The sequence below is a fragment of the Elephantulus edwardii genome, unplaced genomic scaffold (assembly GCF_000299155.1).
Source record: "Elephantulus edwardii isolate Elephantulus edwardi_28Jun2011 unplaced genomic scaffold, EleEdw1.0 scaffold00098, whole genome shotgun sequence".
Classification (NCBI taxonomy): Eukaryota; Metazoa; Chordata; class Mammalia; order Macroscelidea; family Macroscelididae; genus Elephantulus; species Elephantulus edwardii.
In genome coordinates, this window is record NW_006399848.1 from 1,708,370 (window position 1) to 1,725,609 (window position 17,240).

Consider the following 17,240-nt stretch of genomic DNA (forward strand, 5'->3'; position numbering starts at 1 on the left):
GTGTGTGTGTGTGTGTGTGTGTGTGTGTATCAAAGATTTATTTCAAATTTATTGTTGCATATTAGCATTTCAGCTAGCTTTACTGCTGTTTGCTTTAAAACAAATAGTTTCTTTTTCCTATAATAACTGTGCCTATTTATATTTCAATCATTTAGTAGTGGATTAAATTTTAAACTAAAACAGGTACAAAATTCCGGCTGTTATGTGCCATTGAGTCTCCAGCAATCCATAACAAGCCTGTGTACGATAGCTCTGAATCCTGCCCTCTCCTGAGTCTCACTGACTGTCACACCTACCCTCATTGCCCCAGTTACTATATCAATTAATCTCATCCTGGGTCTTCCTCTCCTGCACTGTCCCTCCACCCTTCCTAGCATAATGTCCTTGGTAACTCCTTGCCATGTTCCCAAAGTATGTGAGATGGAGCTTCAAAATCCTTGCCTCTAAGACAAGGATTTTCACCCTCTCCAAGACAGACGTCTTTATTCTTTTGGCAGTTTATGGTTTGTTTAATACTCTTCTCCAGCAACACAACTCAAAGGCATCAATTTTTCTTCTGTCATCTTTAGTTAATGTCCTGCTCTCTGCTGCATGGCAAGTAATTGTGAAGACCATGGCCTGGATCAGTAACACGCTAATCTCTAGACCGACATAGTTGCTTCTTAGTACTCTGGAAAGGTTTCTGACAGCAGACTTCCCATTACAATTTGTTTTTTGGTTTCCTGACTGCTGGTGCCAAGTGTTGATTGTGGAGCTGAGCAAGCTAAAATTGTGAACAATCTCAATCTCTTCTCCAACTTTCATGGTATTGACAATTGGTCCGGTGGTGAGAATCTTTGTTTTCTTGAGTTTGAGCTTCAGTCCATATTGAAGAGTATAGTCCTTCACTTGCTGCTGCAAACACTTGATGTCCTCAATTGTAAGGTCATATCAGCTGTTTAACTCAGCTTATTGATGACTCTTCCAGTCCTGATGCCACTTGATGCATGAAGTCCAGCCTCCTGAGAGATCTGTTTCGCATAGAGATTGGTAACAGGGCTGCATCTCTCCTGATACCTCCTTTCCTGATTTTGAACCATGCAGTTTACTTGGTCTGTTCTTAGGACTGCTTCCTGGTCCACGTGAACCTTTCACCTGAACACAATCAAGTGTTCTGGGATTTCCTTCTTCTCAAGGTTACCCACAATTTGTTGTGATCCCAGAGCCAGATGCCATTTTATAGTCAGTGAAACAGATAATACTATCTTCTGGTACTCTTTGCTTTCATTTAGCCAAGATGCATTGGACACAAGCAGCCTCTTTTAGAAGAGGTTGTATTTCTTTTAGAAATACACCCAGTGTGTATTTCTGGTCATTTTCTGTTGATAGGGAAGAGTTCCAATAGAACCTTGCTATTTTATATTCCATATAGAAATAGTTTACTTTGAAATTGATCTCTTGGGGATTATCCAGTTTAAGTATTTGTTTTTAAAAAAAAAAAAAAAGACAAAAACATGCACACAATAAAACTTAATACCGTCAAGTGCATTCTAACTCCTAGTGACCCTCCAGAATAAGGTTTCCAAGACTGTAAATTCTAATGGGAGGAAGCTATCCACGTCTGATAGATTTGAACCTTCAGAGATGTGAAGTCTTTGGACAGACTTGTTTCACAATTAGTGATGGACCAGGCCAGCAGAATTGTTTTATAAATACCTAATCTTAAAGAAATTACTTTTCTCCATATAATTTTATTGATTTCCGTTAAGGTTTGCAGCAATAACATTTACCTATGTATTTTTTGTTATTTTATCTTTTTAACCTGTTCTTCAGTAAAATATAATTTTTTAAAATTTTATTTTAATAATCTTAATGAACATTTACAGAAATTTTGGATTTCCATTCATTCATTGTTACAAAAGTATAAATTTTTGAAATACTTGTTTGATTGTCCTTTTTTGGTCTCTTCATAGATGTGTTTAAGCAGAGGAAAATTATTAGCTGAAAAAGCTATCAAGGACCATGTAAGTTGATCTTCAAAAGTCCATATTATTTACTCTATTAAAAAATTCAAGTGAGTGTTTAAAGATTTTCTTAAACTTCATCCTTCATTTTTGTAGGTAAAACCTGCATTTTCATGGAGAAACATCTCCACCTTGTGGTCTTTAAGAATATTACCTTCTGAAAAGTTGGTTTTGTTTTGAAGGTTAAAAAGTTAAGCCAGAGTTACTAGAAAGTTACATCCCAAAGGGATGGACCATCCTCCTATAAATACAGAGGAGAGGCCTGTTTCTGTATTTTTTAATGAAATAATTTCTTAATATTGTTCTGTGATGTATATTGTCAAGGATTTGAGAGTATATTAAGCAGAACTAATTTTAGAAATTCTGAAAGAAAACATGTAATACCTTACTGTTGTAACTGTAGAACCTTTTTAAAGTTACCTCATTTGTGATATTAACAAATAATACAGCTTGAATTTTGCAGTTTTTTTAAATCTCATTTCAAAGAGGGTATTCTTTCCATTGTTTTTTAAGTAAACCTGTCGAGCTTTATGTTTTGTCTTTTACAGGATTTTATTCCTTCAAATAGTATATTATCAAATGCCTTATCATGGGGAGTAAAAATTTTTCATATTGATGGTAAGAATTTTTCCAAGTACTCCTCTCTGCTTTTAATTTCTTACCTTTCTGAGAATTCTGTCAACACTAGGTACTCTTAATGACTGTTCTTTCACCTAACATTCAATAACTACAAGACAGCTAGGGCTCTCTGGTCACCTAGTGCTACAGAGTGCCCTCCTAAATGGAAGGCACATGGTTTGAATCCACAGGCAGTCTCTGCTAGTATAATTTACAGCATCTGAAGACTTGCTGAAAGGGTAACTATGAGTCAAGTTTGACTTCATAGTACATAACAACATAAGAAAATATTTAATGCTCTTCAAGTCAGTTCCTAATCATAACAGCTTAAAACCTGGGTTTTCTGAGACTCTGAATCTTAATAGATGGCAACTACTCACAGATTGGTGAACTCAAGCCACTGGAGACATGTAGCATTTTGGTTGTCATCAGTATAGCATGACTACACCAAAGCTTTCTTTAACTTTCATGTGTAAAAATGCTAATTCTAATCTTGGGTCTTTTTTCTCTTTCCATTAAGACATTAGATACTACATTGAAAAAAAGAAAAAAGAATTGTATTTACTCAGGAAAACAAGCACTTCTGTTAAAGATGTGGTATGTCTTTTCCTAATTTTTAAACTAATTTTTTAAAAATGTCTTATATACTTAGAAAGCTATTCTACTTGAAATGATAAAGGATTAATTTTAATTAGATTGTGAAAGACTGCATTTATGTTATAAATCACATAATAAGAAATTAAATCATACAAAATAAGTACAGGCAAAAAGCCAATAGATAAATCTTCAGATAATTTTTTTACAATCCAGAAAGAGGGGAAATGGAGGAGAAACCATTGGAAATTTAATCCTAAGTTAATTAAATATACCAATGAAATGACAAAGCTTGTCAGATCAATCAAATACTGTACAAAGAACCCATTTTAATAGGAAGACTAAAGATGCTAAAGATAGAAGGATGTAAGCAGATAACATACTTGGCAACATTAATCAAAAGAGGGCTACATTGGCTTACTGTCAGCAAAGTAGACTTCAGAATAATCAATTTTACCAATTATTAAAAGGGACTTTATATAATACTGAAAATGTCAGTTCATCAAGAAGATGTATAAATACTAAATTTTTGCACACCGAATAGTAAATTTCAAAATACATTAACCAAAAATTGATAACCTAAAAAAAAATCCACAAATGTATATGTTAACAGTCTTTTATTTCTGAGTTTATTTTTAAATAAAACATATTTCTTTGTCCATAAAACTTAAAGATAAAATAATCACTGCTTATATAGAGTTTTCCTCTTGTGTTTGGTTTCTTATTGAAAATACTTAAATTACGATTGCTGCCAGTAATTATTTAGAATACAGTATTTTCACAGTGGGTTGTTTTATTTCCTTTTTTTAATACAGGGGAAAAGAATTTGTACTCAGAAAACAAGAAGTAAGTCTTTTATATTCTTAGACTTGTTTCATTTGCTTTTAGAAAATAGAATAAGTCATATTAGTAATTCTATAAACTTGTGATTTATTCAGAGGTTTTTAACCTTTCCTTTCACATAGGCTGTTCCATGGCAATCAGGTAAAACTTGTGGATACTTTGTAAGAATGATGTTTTTTAAAAGCATGAAATCATTCTATTCCCCCCAAAATTCAATGATCAAAATGCCTTTCAATTTTTTGTTATTATTTAGTGGTGAAAATGCTTTTTATCATAATCAAACCAAGTAACTGCCGTGATCGTAGCTAGTATAATTTTGACATGTCCATATTGACATTCTAAATAAAAATTAAAATGTATTATTTCTAAGTGTCAAAATTTGTAGCCACTGCAGATGCTAATATGACTTGCTGTTCTTATAATTGTAGGAAATATTAAATTTCATATAGTCTAGTTTTTAAAGTGTTTTTCTTCTTATTTAAGTAATAGATTTTTATGTGGTAGATCTGAGCTTAGCATTTTATAGAGCATTCTGAGTTTAATAATCTCAGAAAATAAACAGCTTGTTATTTTATAAATGAGTACTATTGTGAAAAATAGTTTCCTTGAGGTTTAAACTGTTAAAATGGATTCTTAAGTTTTTCTTAACCACTAGACTGTTTGTAGAAGTGAAAAATAATCTTGTGTTTATAAGTACTTAATCTCTGGGGTTGTTGTTTTTTTTTTAAAGCAGGTAGACTCAAAAAGCCTTTTGTAAAGGTGGAAGATACATGCCAGTAAGTACTAAGTCTCATCTTTCTGATTTAAGTACAATATTAAAGGGGAAATTCTTCTAAATAGAATAGCTCATAACTTGATGTTAGGGGCCTTTATGCAGTTATTGTTTTGAGCCATTGAATCAGCTACAGTCATGGCAACCCAGTGAACCCTGTCCTCTCATTCATGTCTTCATTAACTCTGCCATGCTCAGGTGCATTGTAAAAGTCACTGTGCCAGTCCATCTTGTTGGGGAGCTTGCTTGCTTTTTCATAACCCTCTCCATTTCCTAGCATTATATCCTTTTCCAAGGCCTAGTGTCTCCTGACAACATGGCCAAAGTATGTCAACCAAAGTTTCCTCATCTTTGCTTCTTAAGGAGCGCCATAAATACACTTCTTCTTCCAGAACAGATTTGTTTGGAATTTTTTGCAGTTTTGGGGGGTATTCAGTACTCATTTCTAACATAACAGCTCAGAGGCATTGATTTTTGTTCTTGTTCCGTATCCTGCTTTAAAGTGAGTAAGAAATTGTTTAAAAGACCATGGCTTGGATCAGGTTCATCTTAGTCTTTACATTGGCATTGTTCTTTAAGCACTTCGGAGAGATCATTGACAGCAGTCTTTTCCACTGAAGCACATCCTTTGATTTCTTAACTGGTGTTACTGTGGATGTTAGTTGTGAATTCAAGTAAAATGAAATCCTTGAAAACTTCAATCTTCATCTGCCATGATATTGTCTATTAGTCCAACCAGCAGAATGTGTGAATTATCAAACATTAATATTACATGCAAGTAAAGTTTTCCTGAAGATTATTTTAAAATAGCCAGATTTATAGGGAATTGGCAGAAATTCTGCTGATTTAAGAGGAGGCCCTGGATTTTTTTATTACTGATATCAAATGGATCTTGGCTGAAAGCAGAAAATACCAAAAAGATGTTCACCTGTGTTTTGTTACCTGTGCAAAAGATATGCTAACTATATAAATTGTAATAAATTACAAACAACATTAAGAAAAATGGGAATCCCCAAAACTTAGCTATGCTCATGCGAAATCTGTCATAGGTTTTCTCCAAACTAAAAGAAGCTTTTTTTCTGAATAAAGCGAGGGAATCCTGTGTGGTTTAAAGTTGGAAAAGATGTGTGTTAGGGTTAGATGCTTTCTCCATACCTGTTCAGTTCGTCTGTTGAGTACATCATTCAAGTGAGAATGTGGCATCAGGATTGGAGGAAAACGCATCAACACCCTGCATGTAGATGATACAACTTTGCTTGCATAAAGTGGAAAGAAATTGAACCATGAAACACTTGCTGCAATTTTATGCTAGATTTATATTTATGTTTGTGTGGCATAGATACTGAAAGTAGCATCATTTAATCTGGGCTCAAGGAGCAAATTTAATTTCTGATGTTGGTAAACAGTATTCATTTGAGATACCTACTTTAGAGCAATAATAGGAGCAATTCTTCCCCCCCTCCCTCCCCCCAGTAGCTAAGATAGTCAATCCTTGGACAAATGTACTGTCATATAATTTAAAACTACTAATTAAAGAGTGAGGAGCTCTGATGACTTAGTGTATAACATGTCAGGCTGCTAACTGCATGGTCAGCAGTTCAAATCCACCAGCTGCTCAACGGGACAGCCCTCTATCCCATAGGTTTATGGCCTCAGAAATTGAAGGAGGGTCACTGTGAATCAGAACCAATTCAGTGGCAGTGAGTGACTAAAAGATTGTCTCCATTTGTGAAAAAGTGAAATTATTAAGAAATGTAGTGTGCCCTGTGGCACAAGGGTTAAAATTGTTGCCTACTACCTCGCGGGTTGGCTATTTGGAACCATTGGCCACTTTTGGGGGAGAAAATACAGCGTACTTTATTTTTTTTAAATGTTTGAACAAAAATTAAAAATTTGGCGTAGAAACTGATATTTAACAGGGAAGCTTAGCTGACTTCTCTTGCGTTAGTCGTATTCCAGATGCATTATATGATTTAGAAAAGTAAAATTTATTTCTGTCATCATAGTAGAGAATCTCATGTATTTGTCTTTTTTTTCTTTTAGATTTTATAGACCGTTTTATCTTCAGTTGACCAGCATGCCTTTCATAAATTATTCTATTCGGAAGCCCTATAGTCCATTTGATATGGATAAACCATCAAGCATCCAAAAGCAAAGTCAGGTTAAACTGAGGTTGGTTTAATCTTTACTTTTAGAAGAAATATTATTCAGAATATCATTTCAAGTCAATGTTTTCCTTTATAAACAAGCATATGGAATAATAATTTACACTATGGTGCTATGTGATAGAGAATGTGGATCCGTGGGTCTTTATGAGCTATCCTAGCTCATTTTTCTATTCAGTATCTTCTGTTTCTGTGCAGGATTGGAGTTCTTAAGTATATAAAAATTAGGCACTTCAGATAGAGCAAAAGGAGCCTTAATGGCATAGTGTGTTACATGTTGTAATGAATGCTTCCTATGAGGTGGTTCAAATTCACCAGCTACTCTGCATTGGAAAGTTCCTCCCTAAGTATTTATAAAAACATGATGTGTTGTCATTGTGAGTTTTAAATAATTGACTGATGCTACTAGATTTGGGTTTGTTTGGGGGTTTTTGTTGTTTGTTTTTAACTAGAGGGAAGAAAGATAATTGAAAATAATTTTTTTTTAAAAAAAATTAATTTCTTGTATTTCAAGGTATCTTATGTAATCTCCAGTTATCTTTTCAAGTTCTTTACGTTTTAAGGATTGCATTCTTAATTTAATCTTAAAATGTTATTTGCTGATGCAAATATCTAATCAAATTACTGCAGATCCTATTAATTTTATAAAGTATTCCTTCTATTTAGTGGTTAATTCTCTCACCATGTATTTCTCTTGTCAGGATCCAAACAGATGGTGATAAATGTGATGGAACCCAAGTTCAGCTCCATTTGAAAGAGAAGAAGAAAAAAGGATATTGTGAGTGTTGCTTGCAAAAATATGAAGATCTCGAAACTGTAAGTCTTATTTTACATTTAAGGGATTGATCATCCTAAAACTCTTATTTTTTTAAAAAAATTGAGTCATTGCTAACAGGCGTGCATATAGCTACTGGTGGATTTGAACTAGCAGAGAGGTGCCACCTTTGGTTCACTTCCCTACAGACGATGCCATGCAACTTCCTCTAGACTGCCCCCTGATCTCAAAACTCCATAGTGTATGCAGTTTAAACTTTAGCTTACTCCTCTGATTTGTACTTGGTTGATTATTAATAGTTTATTATCTTTGATGTTGATATGTGTTGTCAACTCAGAACTGATTCTCCAATAGGTTTTCAGAGATAGTAAATCACACAGGAGGGGAGTAGATTGCCTGTCAATCTCCTGAGAGCAGCTAGTGGATTTGAACTGCATGACTTTGGGATTGCAGTGCAGCTTCTTACCACTAGGCCACTAATCATTGATAGAAATATTTTAAGAGCCCTCTGGTGGCTTAGTCCATAGAGAATTTCATTGCTAACCCATATCATTGATAGCACATGCAGGTAAGATTCTGCTGAAACTTACCCAAAAACGACTGGAGCAGTACATCAACAGTGAACTGCTATATGCGCAGGCTGGGTTTAGAAGAGGCCATGGTACTAGGGGTATTATAGCAAATGTTAGATGGATCTTGGCTGAAAGCACAGAGTACCAGAAGAATGTCTGTGTTTCACTGACTATGCAGAGGCATTTGATTATGTGGACCACAACAAGCTCACTGACTCTGAGAAGAATGGGAATCCCAGAATATTTGATTGTGCTTATGCAAAACCTATACTTAGACCAGGAGGTGGTGGTCAGAACAGAACAGGGAGACACTGCATGGTTCAAAATCTAGAAGGGTGTATGCCAGGGATGTACCCTGTCTCCATGCATTTTTTAGTCTATATGCAGAACAGATCATCCAGGAAGCTGGACTCTATGAGGGGAATTGAGGCATCAGGATTGGAGGAAGACTCAACAACCTGCATTGTGCAGATGACACAACCCTGTTTGTTGTAACTGAGGAGGACCTGAAGTGCTTGCTGCAGAAGGTCACGGACTGCAGCCTTCAATATGGATTGAAGCTCAACATCAAGAAAATAAAGATTCTCACCACTGGGCTGAATGACAGCATTATGTATGATAGATGGTGAAGAGATTGAGATTGTTAACAGCTTTAGTTTACTTGGCTCCACAGATGAATTGTATTGAAAAAAGTTGGCTGACAAGGACCTCTCAAGCGTACTGAAGAGCAGTGGTGTCAGTCTGGACACTAAGGTGCATCTGATCCAGGCCGTAGTCTTTGCAGTTGCTTGTTATGTGTCAGAGAGCTGAACAGTGAATGACTAGGAATGATAGAGAATTGGTGCTGTGAAAGAGTATTAGATATACCATGGACTGCTAGGAGAACAAACAGGATCATCCTAAAGAGGGTGAAACCAGGCTGGTCATTGGAGAGGGACATCATGCTTGGAAGGATGGAGGGACAGAAAAAGAGGAAGACCATCAATGAGATGGATTGATTCAGTGACTGGGGTAATGGGGATGGCTGTATCAGAGACAATAAGGTTGACACAGGATAGGGCAGGGTTCAGGGCTACATAGGGTTGCTAAGAGTTGGAAGCAACTTGATGGCACATAACTACCCAAAGAAGGCACCTCTAGCAGTTCAAATTCACCAGTATCTCTGAAAGGATATTTGGCAATATCCTCCCATGCAACTCACTTCCTTGGAAAACTTGCTAGAAGATTGCTATGAGTTGCTCACAACTCATTGGCAATGAGTTTGAGGGGGTTTTTTTTTAGACTATTTGGCAGTCACTTCTCTAGATGAAAATTAATTGACTGAATGAAACCAATGCCCTGTCCTAATGAAGTTAGACAATTACCACAGGCTAAAAACACATAATATGTAGGATGTGTTAGATTAATAGTATGGAAATATATGAGTTGGGAATGGACATGTTGGTGTTTGTTTAGTCTGGATAATACTGACCTTACAAGGTGCCATTTAAATTTGAAGCCGGGAAGAAGTGAAATAACAAAATTTATGAGTAGGGAAGTAACATTCTAGGGCAAAGAAAAGGGAGTGCAATAAAGTGGTTTATGGGAACAAGATCAGTTAATGGAGACCTCAACTAAGTCATAGTCTTGGATATAAGACAATATATTTCTCTTAAATATGGAGCTAAAAGAATTTTCCATAAAAGTGGATATAAGGGGAATGAGAGATGCATTATTCTGATAAGAATCCTGAGTAGGTTTGTCATTTTACCTGTAAGAAGTAAAGAAAGTGATAATTGTGTAAAGATTAAGTAGATGTGGGAAATGCTTTCAAAATACTAGTGTACATTGAGTGCTAACTGTTACTGTTACTTATCCCAACACCATCTTCATTAGTTTTCAGTTACCATTGTAAGCACAGAACAGTTAATAATTGGGTTTTATCATTGAAAATTAAAAGGCCTTTAAAACCATACTAGTTTTCTTTCTTAGCATCCTTTCAAGTCAAATAAAGGGTATTTCATTGAAAAACTGGTTCTGGTGGCATGAAAATGTTAGGAAGTCTGAGCAAAAATATAATTATTTTTAAAATTACAGTAATATGTTTTATATTTTATTTCAGCATCTTCTATGTGAGCAACACAGAAACTTTGCACAGAGCAGCCAGTATCAAGTTGTTGATGATATTGTATCCAAATTAGTTTTTGACTTTGTGGAATATGAAAGGGATATACCTAAAAAGAAAAGGTAATTAAGTGTAATACAACTTTAAATATCTAATCCAAAAATCAATGAAAAATGCACTGTTCTTGGAAAGAATATGTATTATCAGGATGTAAATATGCTTAAACTAATTATTTCTTCCCTCTTTACTGCATTATCAAAAGTCTTTATTTTAGATTAAGGTTTTCTTGACAAGACAGTTTTGAACTTGGCAATCTTTTTTGTAAAGAACCAGATAGTAAATTTATTAGCATCTGTGAAACATGAGTCTCCTTTGCAACTTCTGTACTTTGCTGTTTTTTGAAAGCAAGAAGAGACTTTGTGTTTGTGTTCAATAAAACTGTTTAATAAAGACTGCATTTGTCCTGTAGACTATACATTTTCAACTTCTGATCTAGAATTACAAAATTTCCCATCTACTTAGGCTGCAAAGAACAGAATTTTTATATAATCTTAAGAGTTCCCCTTTTAAAAAAGACCCTTTGCCACTTGCTTGTTATTTCAGAGTCATTTTCACTGAATGTCTCTACTTGAGCTCTTCTTTCTAATAAAACCTACTGAATGTACTGATAGAACTTTTATGGGGAACTTAGATTATATATGGTGTATAACTGTACATTAATAAAATGGTACTGATGAGATTATGAACATTTTTAAAGCTAAAAAAAGCTTTCATAAGGATATACTAGAGTATAGGTAATAATTGACTAGTTACTCAGTTCTTAATGCTTCTGGAACAAAAGGGTTTCAGGTCATATGTGTGTATGAAACTTAAGTAGTACTTAGTTTTCATCTCTAGAAGTATAATTACCATTGCCTCTTACCATGTAAAAATATATTTCTACCTTAATTTCTCCCTATTCTTTGCATTGCTATGTAAAATTAGACAAAGACTAATGTAAAGCAAAACACAGAATTAAAACAATTTAAAGATAATGGAAACAAAACTGATAGCCAATCCCAATCACTTTACTTTCATCTTTCTTTGATTTACATTATGAAAAGCAATTTTAAGTACAAAATCAGACAGTAATTACCTCTGTGGGGAGAGAAGAATTCAGATTAAAATTAGATTTTCAGTTGTTATTTCCAAACTCATAAAACAATAAATTTAATTGTAAAATATACTTTTGTAGCTAATTAGAAATTTCTTTTAATAACAATTATTTTAACTTTTTTCCTCTTCTTTCCCCCCTTCAAGAATAAAATACAGTGTTGGAACTCTTTCGCCTGTTGAAACAAGCATACTTAAGAAGTCTAAAACTAAAGAACAGATAGCATTGCAATATATTCTTCAGAAAGGCTTTGGGGGACATAGTAATATACAGAAGGTCGAGAAGAATTTCCTCTCTAAAGAAACCCAGCAGTCTGAACAAGAGTTTGTGTCTGTTTCAGAGCCTATCCCTAGTCCTTCAAGTGAACCAAGAGGACTTCAAGAGGAAAAGACCAAGAAGTGTTCTATATTAAACACAGCTGAAAATGTCATTGAACTAGATTTCAAACAGTTACCTTTGCATAAAAGCAAGCAGGAATGTACACTTGATGTTTCGGAAAAGGAATTACTCATAAATGAATGTAATTTGGAAGAACTGAAACTGAAGGTGAAGCACTGTCCATGTAGACTACAGGCATCCATACAAGTTTCCAGTGTCACTAAGAATGACAGTACATCTCAACAGAAAGAACAGTCAATAGCTGACCCTTTCCCAGCAAAGGAGCTAAAGGAAAAGGATTCCGTGAGTGGTTATGATTGTGCTTTGATAGCAACAAACAGTTCGCACGAGCACCTGACGACAATTCAAGCAAAGACTTCATCCCATAACCTTCCTGAAGAATCCAATGACTGTAACCTCAAGAATGTACATAGTTTACCTCCTGGTAAAATCCATCATAATGTGAAATTATTATTAGGAAGAAATAAAAAAGAAAATCTAGAGCCAAATGTGGAATTAGATAAGAAAACAATGGAGTTTACTACCCAAGAAGAAAACAGAATTTGTAGTTCACCAGTACAGTCTTTACTGGATTTATTTCAGACTAGTGAAGAGAAATCAGAATTTATGGGTTTCACCAGCTACCCTGAAAACAGTGGTGCGTACAATGCTTTAGATACCTGGAAAGATGAAAATTCAGCTAATCTCTCGTCAGTGGTTTTGTTTTCTTCCCCTTCAAACTCTACATTTACTGCGTTTTAGTCTTAAGAATGTATACTTTTAAAGAAATTATAAGCATTGTAATGAAAGTTTTATAAATAAGTTTAAAAATTCATAGGGTGTTTTTGCTAATGATGTTTACAGATAATATGTAAATAATAAAGATGTTATTTGTATTTTTCTATAAAATTGAATACATATTATAAAATAGGATAAACTACTCATTTTACATACTACATAATTATAAAAAGTATTATCTTTATGTCATTGAAAACTAGTGAAAATTTAAGAGTATCAAAAACATAAATCTAGGTATTTTTTTATTTATTGTCTATGAGATACATTCTGATAACATTGATTATAAAACCCCAAATTTCATGGGAAAGGATTCAGGTTTTCAATATTTGGACTGTGAGTGTAATTATGAGAAACAATGGACAAACTAGATAACATTTAAATTCCAGTTTATTTTGGATGTTTATATTAAGATATCTAGTCCATGTTCTTGCTGAAATTTATTTTCTAAGAGATTTATACTGATACTACTTTTTAAAAATGTTACTTTTTAAAAATTTATCTCAGTTAATGGTTTTACCTGGGTTATGTAGAGCAAAAAAAGAAATTTGTATTGTGCCCTTTGTTCGACAATTGATCATAAGAAATCAGTAGTTACAGTCTCGATACACTACCATTTTTTAAATGGTTGACCATGCTGGTACTAAGGGGTTCTTGTTTGTAGAGTTGAACAAAGCCGTGAAGGAATAATTTAACGAGACTTCATATGAAATAGAATCATTTTCTTCACTATGCCTAGTTTTGTAAATAATTTTGGAAATCTTTATCTCCCTAATTTGGTATCCTAACATGAAGTGATTTCTGAATAGTTGCAGGTGATATGAGTACTGCCTTTGATATGGTACTAAGCAATACAATAATTTGAAGAAGTGGTGCAAATACAAAGAAAATGTGAACTATTTTCTCTGTAATAGAGTTTAGCTTTTAAGCATATTATGATAAGTAACTGACAAACATTGACAGCTCTTCACAGTAAAAATTATTCCATTGGCATTAATGAATTGCATTGTTACTTAAAATTTAACTTTGGTTATTGGTCTTTTTGGACTCGTACTCCCAACATAGGTTGTGATTTTTGTGTATTATTCAGCAATTTTGATGAAAAATACTAGCTTTTTATTATCTTTATTATTTCTGCCAGTTAAGCAAAAGATACTTTACTGTGCACACAACAGAGTGACAGTCTTTAGTTTGCATCGGTGTTGTCTGCCCCCAGAATTGTTTCCAAATGTGCTTTTTATGAAATACAAGCTTACTGTTGTTGACTTAGAACTGGCTCAGCTAAACCTCCAGTAGTTTCCAAGGTGGTAAATCACATGGGAGGAGATAGTGCAACTTCTCCTATAGAGGCCCTGTGGAAATGAACCACCGGAGAACACAACTCTCGGACAGGTCATCAGAGCTCCCTATGAAACACACCTTAGTTAAATTTAGGAAGGAGAAAAAAGCTCAAGTTGAATGCTATCTTTAGTATTTTATACTATTGTTGGACTGTTGTTTTGAATACTGAGCTGTTAAAATGAGTACTCAAATTGCCGCTTATTTGGAATCATTTTTACAAATCAGTTAGGCTGTTACAGTTTTTATAGGCTGTGCCATGTAGAGGAACATCCAACCAAAGAAGTCAGTGCAGATACAGCCTGTAATTTCATCATTGTGTCTTGAGGGGGAAAAAAAGGATATCCATTCCATATTCCTACAAGTTTTAACCAATAGGTTAACTCTTTCTGTATAATAAAAGAAGCCCTCTTATACACCTGTTCACCTGTGAAGACTGGTTATTCTGCATAACTTAGATTAAAATGCAGAATTTGATCTCTTACAGATTTGAACCAATTCAGAGGTGACCCTCCAAGACAGTTTTTAATCATAGGAGGAGGTTACCCATCTTTATCCTGTGGAACAGCTAATGAGTTTGAACCACGTACCTTGGCCTTGGCAGTATGATTTCTTACCACTAGATCACCCCGTAACTTAGCATTAACTTTGTAGATAATATTAGAAAGCAGCAGTTTTTAAAAAAACTCTTCCCCTATTCCTCCAAACAAAAATTATTTTTGTCAGCAAAATAAATGCCTCAGTGCAAAACAAAGTACATAGCTGAATATTGTGATGAACCAGTAGATGTGGATAAAGTGATGTAATCAACAGATTAGAAGTCCAAATTATTAACAGTTCAAATAATAGATTTTTAGTTGATCCCTTACATATACATCTGTGAGTTGGTAATCTAAATCGTGCCACCTTCAATAATACTTAAGCTGACTTCCTCAGAGCTCAAATACTTAATGCATGTTGGAGCTCCATGAATTCTATCAACTTTAGCAAAACCAAAAATGCATCTAGAAATTGTAAATTTTTTTTCAAATATACCTACCCACATATTCCAGTTTAAATATGTATTCGTAAGGATGTACTGTATTTTTACACATGTAATGTGGATGTGCCAAGACTGTGGAGCCGAATGAGCGGAAATTAACAACCTCAATGCTTTCTCCATTATGGTGCTGCCATTTGGCCCAGTGGTGAGAAGCTTTGTTTTCTTGACATTGAGCTTCAATCCATATTGAAGGCTGCAGTCCTTGACCTTCTGCAGCAAGTGCTTCAGGTCCTCAGTTTCAGCAAGCAAGGTTGTGTCATCTGCTTAAGACAGATTGTTGAGTCTACCTCCAATCCTGATGCCACACTTATAGAGCCCAGTCTCTGGGATAGTCTGTTCTGCATATAGATTGAAATGATATGGAGATAGGACACAACCTTGACACACACCGTTTCCAATTTTGAACCATGAAGTGTTTTCTCGCTCTCTTCAGAAGACTGCCTCCTGGTCCAAGTATAAATTTCGCATAAGCACAATAAAGTGCTCTGGGGTGGTTTAAATGCACTAGCTGCTCCATAGGAGAAGGATGGCTAATCTCCCATATGATTAACTGCCCCTGAAAACCTGCCATAGGGTCAGCTGTGGGTCGGTTCTTGATGAAGCACAACATGGAAAATGTTTAAGATGGGAGATTTCCCTTCTCCTACAGAGTAGCTTGTGTCCTTGAACTGCATGCCTTCAAGATTGCAGCATAGCTTCTTGCCACTAGGCCACCAGAGCTCCTGTGTAATTCAGTGCCTCTGAAAACCTGCTGGGGGAGGTGGAGGCTCAGTTCCAACCCAATAGCACACCAACAGCAAGGACATGAGAGATCTCTGGTGGCTAGTCTAGCTGCTACTAGTCCAGAGTCAGCCCCTCCAACTCACCAGTCGATCCTCAGGAGAAATGAGAAATCACTGGAGAGTCAGCTGTGGATTTAATTCTGATTGAATGGCAATAAGAGAGACCAACTGACACAGCCATCATCAGAGTCACATCAAAGGAAGTGGTGGGTGAACATCTAATACATAATTTTAAATGAGAACTTTTAAAGAAAAGGGGGAAACATGCAAAAATTTTAATTGAGTATATTTTTATTAATGGTACCCAAATCTTTTTGCCTTTTCTAGAAATATACTCTCAAAAAGTTTTTAAAAAAATTATAAGTAACTGGATAGACTGTTTCTTGATTTTATGACTGCGGCTACCATAGGTGTGTATTCAAGCTAAATGAGATAATTGACAATTTCAATCTCTAGTTATGATGCCCAGTTGTGAGGATTTTGGTTTTCTTGATGCTGAATCTATACTAATGTTAAATGTTTCAAGTCCTCTTCAAGTAATGTTGTGTCATATGTGTAACCTCCCAGTCCTGATGCCATAATCTTCATATTGCCCAAATTCTGGAATTATCTGTTCAGCATACATATGGAATAATTAGTGAGTGGAAACTGTTTGTTATTAATTGAATTATGTATCTGCCTTACCTTGAGCACATGACCAGGAGAGATCGGTCCTTGGAGAAGGACAATGATGCTCAGAAGGGTGGGCGGACAGCACAGGAGAGGAAGACCCCAGATGAGATGGATTAATAGAGTAACCAGGGTAATGGGGGTTAGAGTTAGTGAGACTGGCTCAGAATGGGGAAGGGTTCAGATCTGCTGTACATAGGGTCACTGTATCACAGGTGACTCAATGGCACATAATAATACTATGACAGGTTTGAAAGCAGGAGTGGCATCCACTTCTAAATAACATGCCTTTAGAAACTATGAACTTTGATAAATGTCGATGGTTGTAGAGAGGCTTTAGGCCTTTTATTCATGAGGTTGCTATGAGTCGTGCTCAGCTCTAATGCAATCAACATCATCCCAAAAATGTGCTGTAAATCCTAACTTATACCTATGGGTATAGCCTTATTTGGGAATTTTATTTGTTGTGTTGTTGTTATGTGCCGTCGAGTCGCTTGCGAGTCATAGGGACCCTATGTACAACAGCCCTAAACTCCGCTCTGTCCTTGCCAATTGCACTGTCTCTGACACTCCCATCCCAATTATCCCAGTCACTGAATCAATCCACCTCATAGAGGGCCTTCCGCTCCTTCGCTGT

General features: G+C 35.2%; 1 protein-coding gene across 1 annotated transcript in view; it reads left to right on the forward strand.

Moving 5' to 3' along the window:
* DBF4 (DBF4 homolog (S. cerevisiae)) overlaps nt 1-12,739 on the forward strand; it is a 24,597-nt gene extending 11,858 nt beyond the window's left edge. The window contains exons 4-12 of the mRNA XM_006891488.1: nt 1,953-2,003; nt 2,552-2,621; nt 3,142-3,218; nt 4,031-4,061; nt 4,792-4,834; nt 6,874-7,002; nt 7,697-7,811; nt 10,444-10,568; nt 11,746-12,739. Coding sequence (XP_006891550.1) covers nt 1,953-2,003; nt 2,552-2,621; nt 3,142-3,218; nt 4,031-4,061; nt 4,792-4,834; nt 6,874-7,002; nt 7,697-7,811; nt 10,444-10,568; nt 11,746-12,739 — 1,635 coding nt within the window. The remainder of the gene's footprint in view (nt 1-1,952; nt 2,004-2,551; nt 2,622-3,141; nt 3,219-4,030; nt 4,062-4,791; nt 4,835-6,873; nt 7,003-7,696; nt 7,812-10,443; nt 10,569-11,745) is intronic.
* The last annotated feature ends 4,501 nt before the right edge of the window (nt 12,740-17,240 follow it).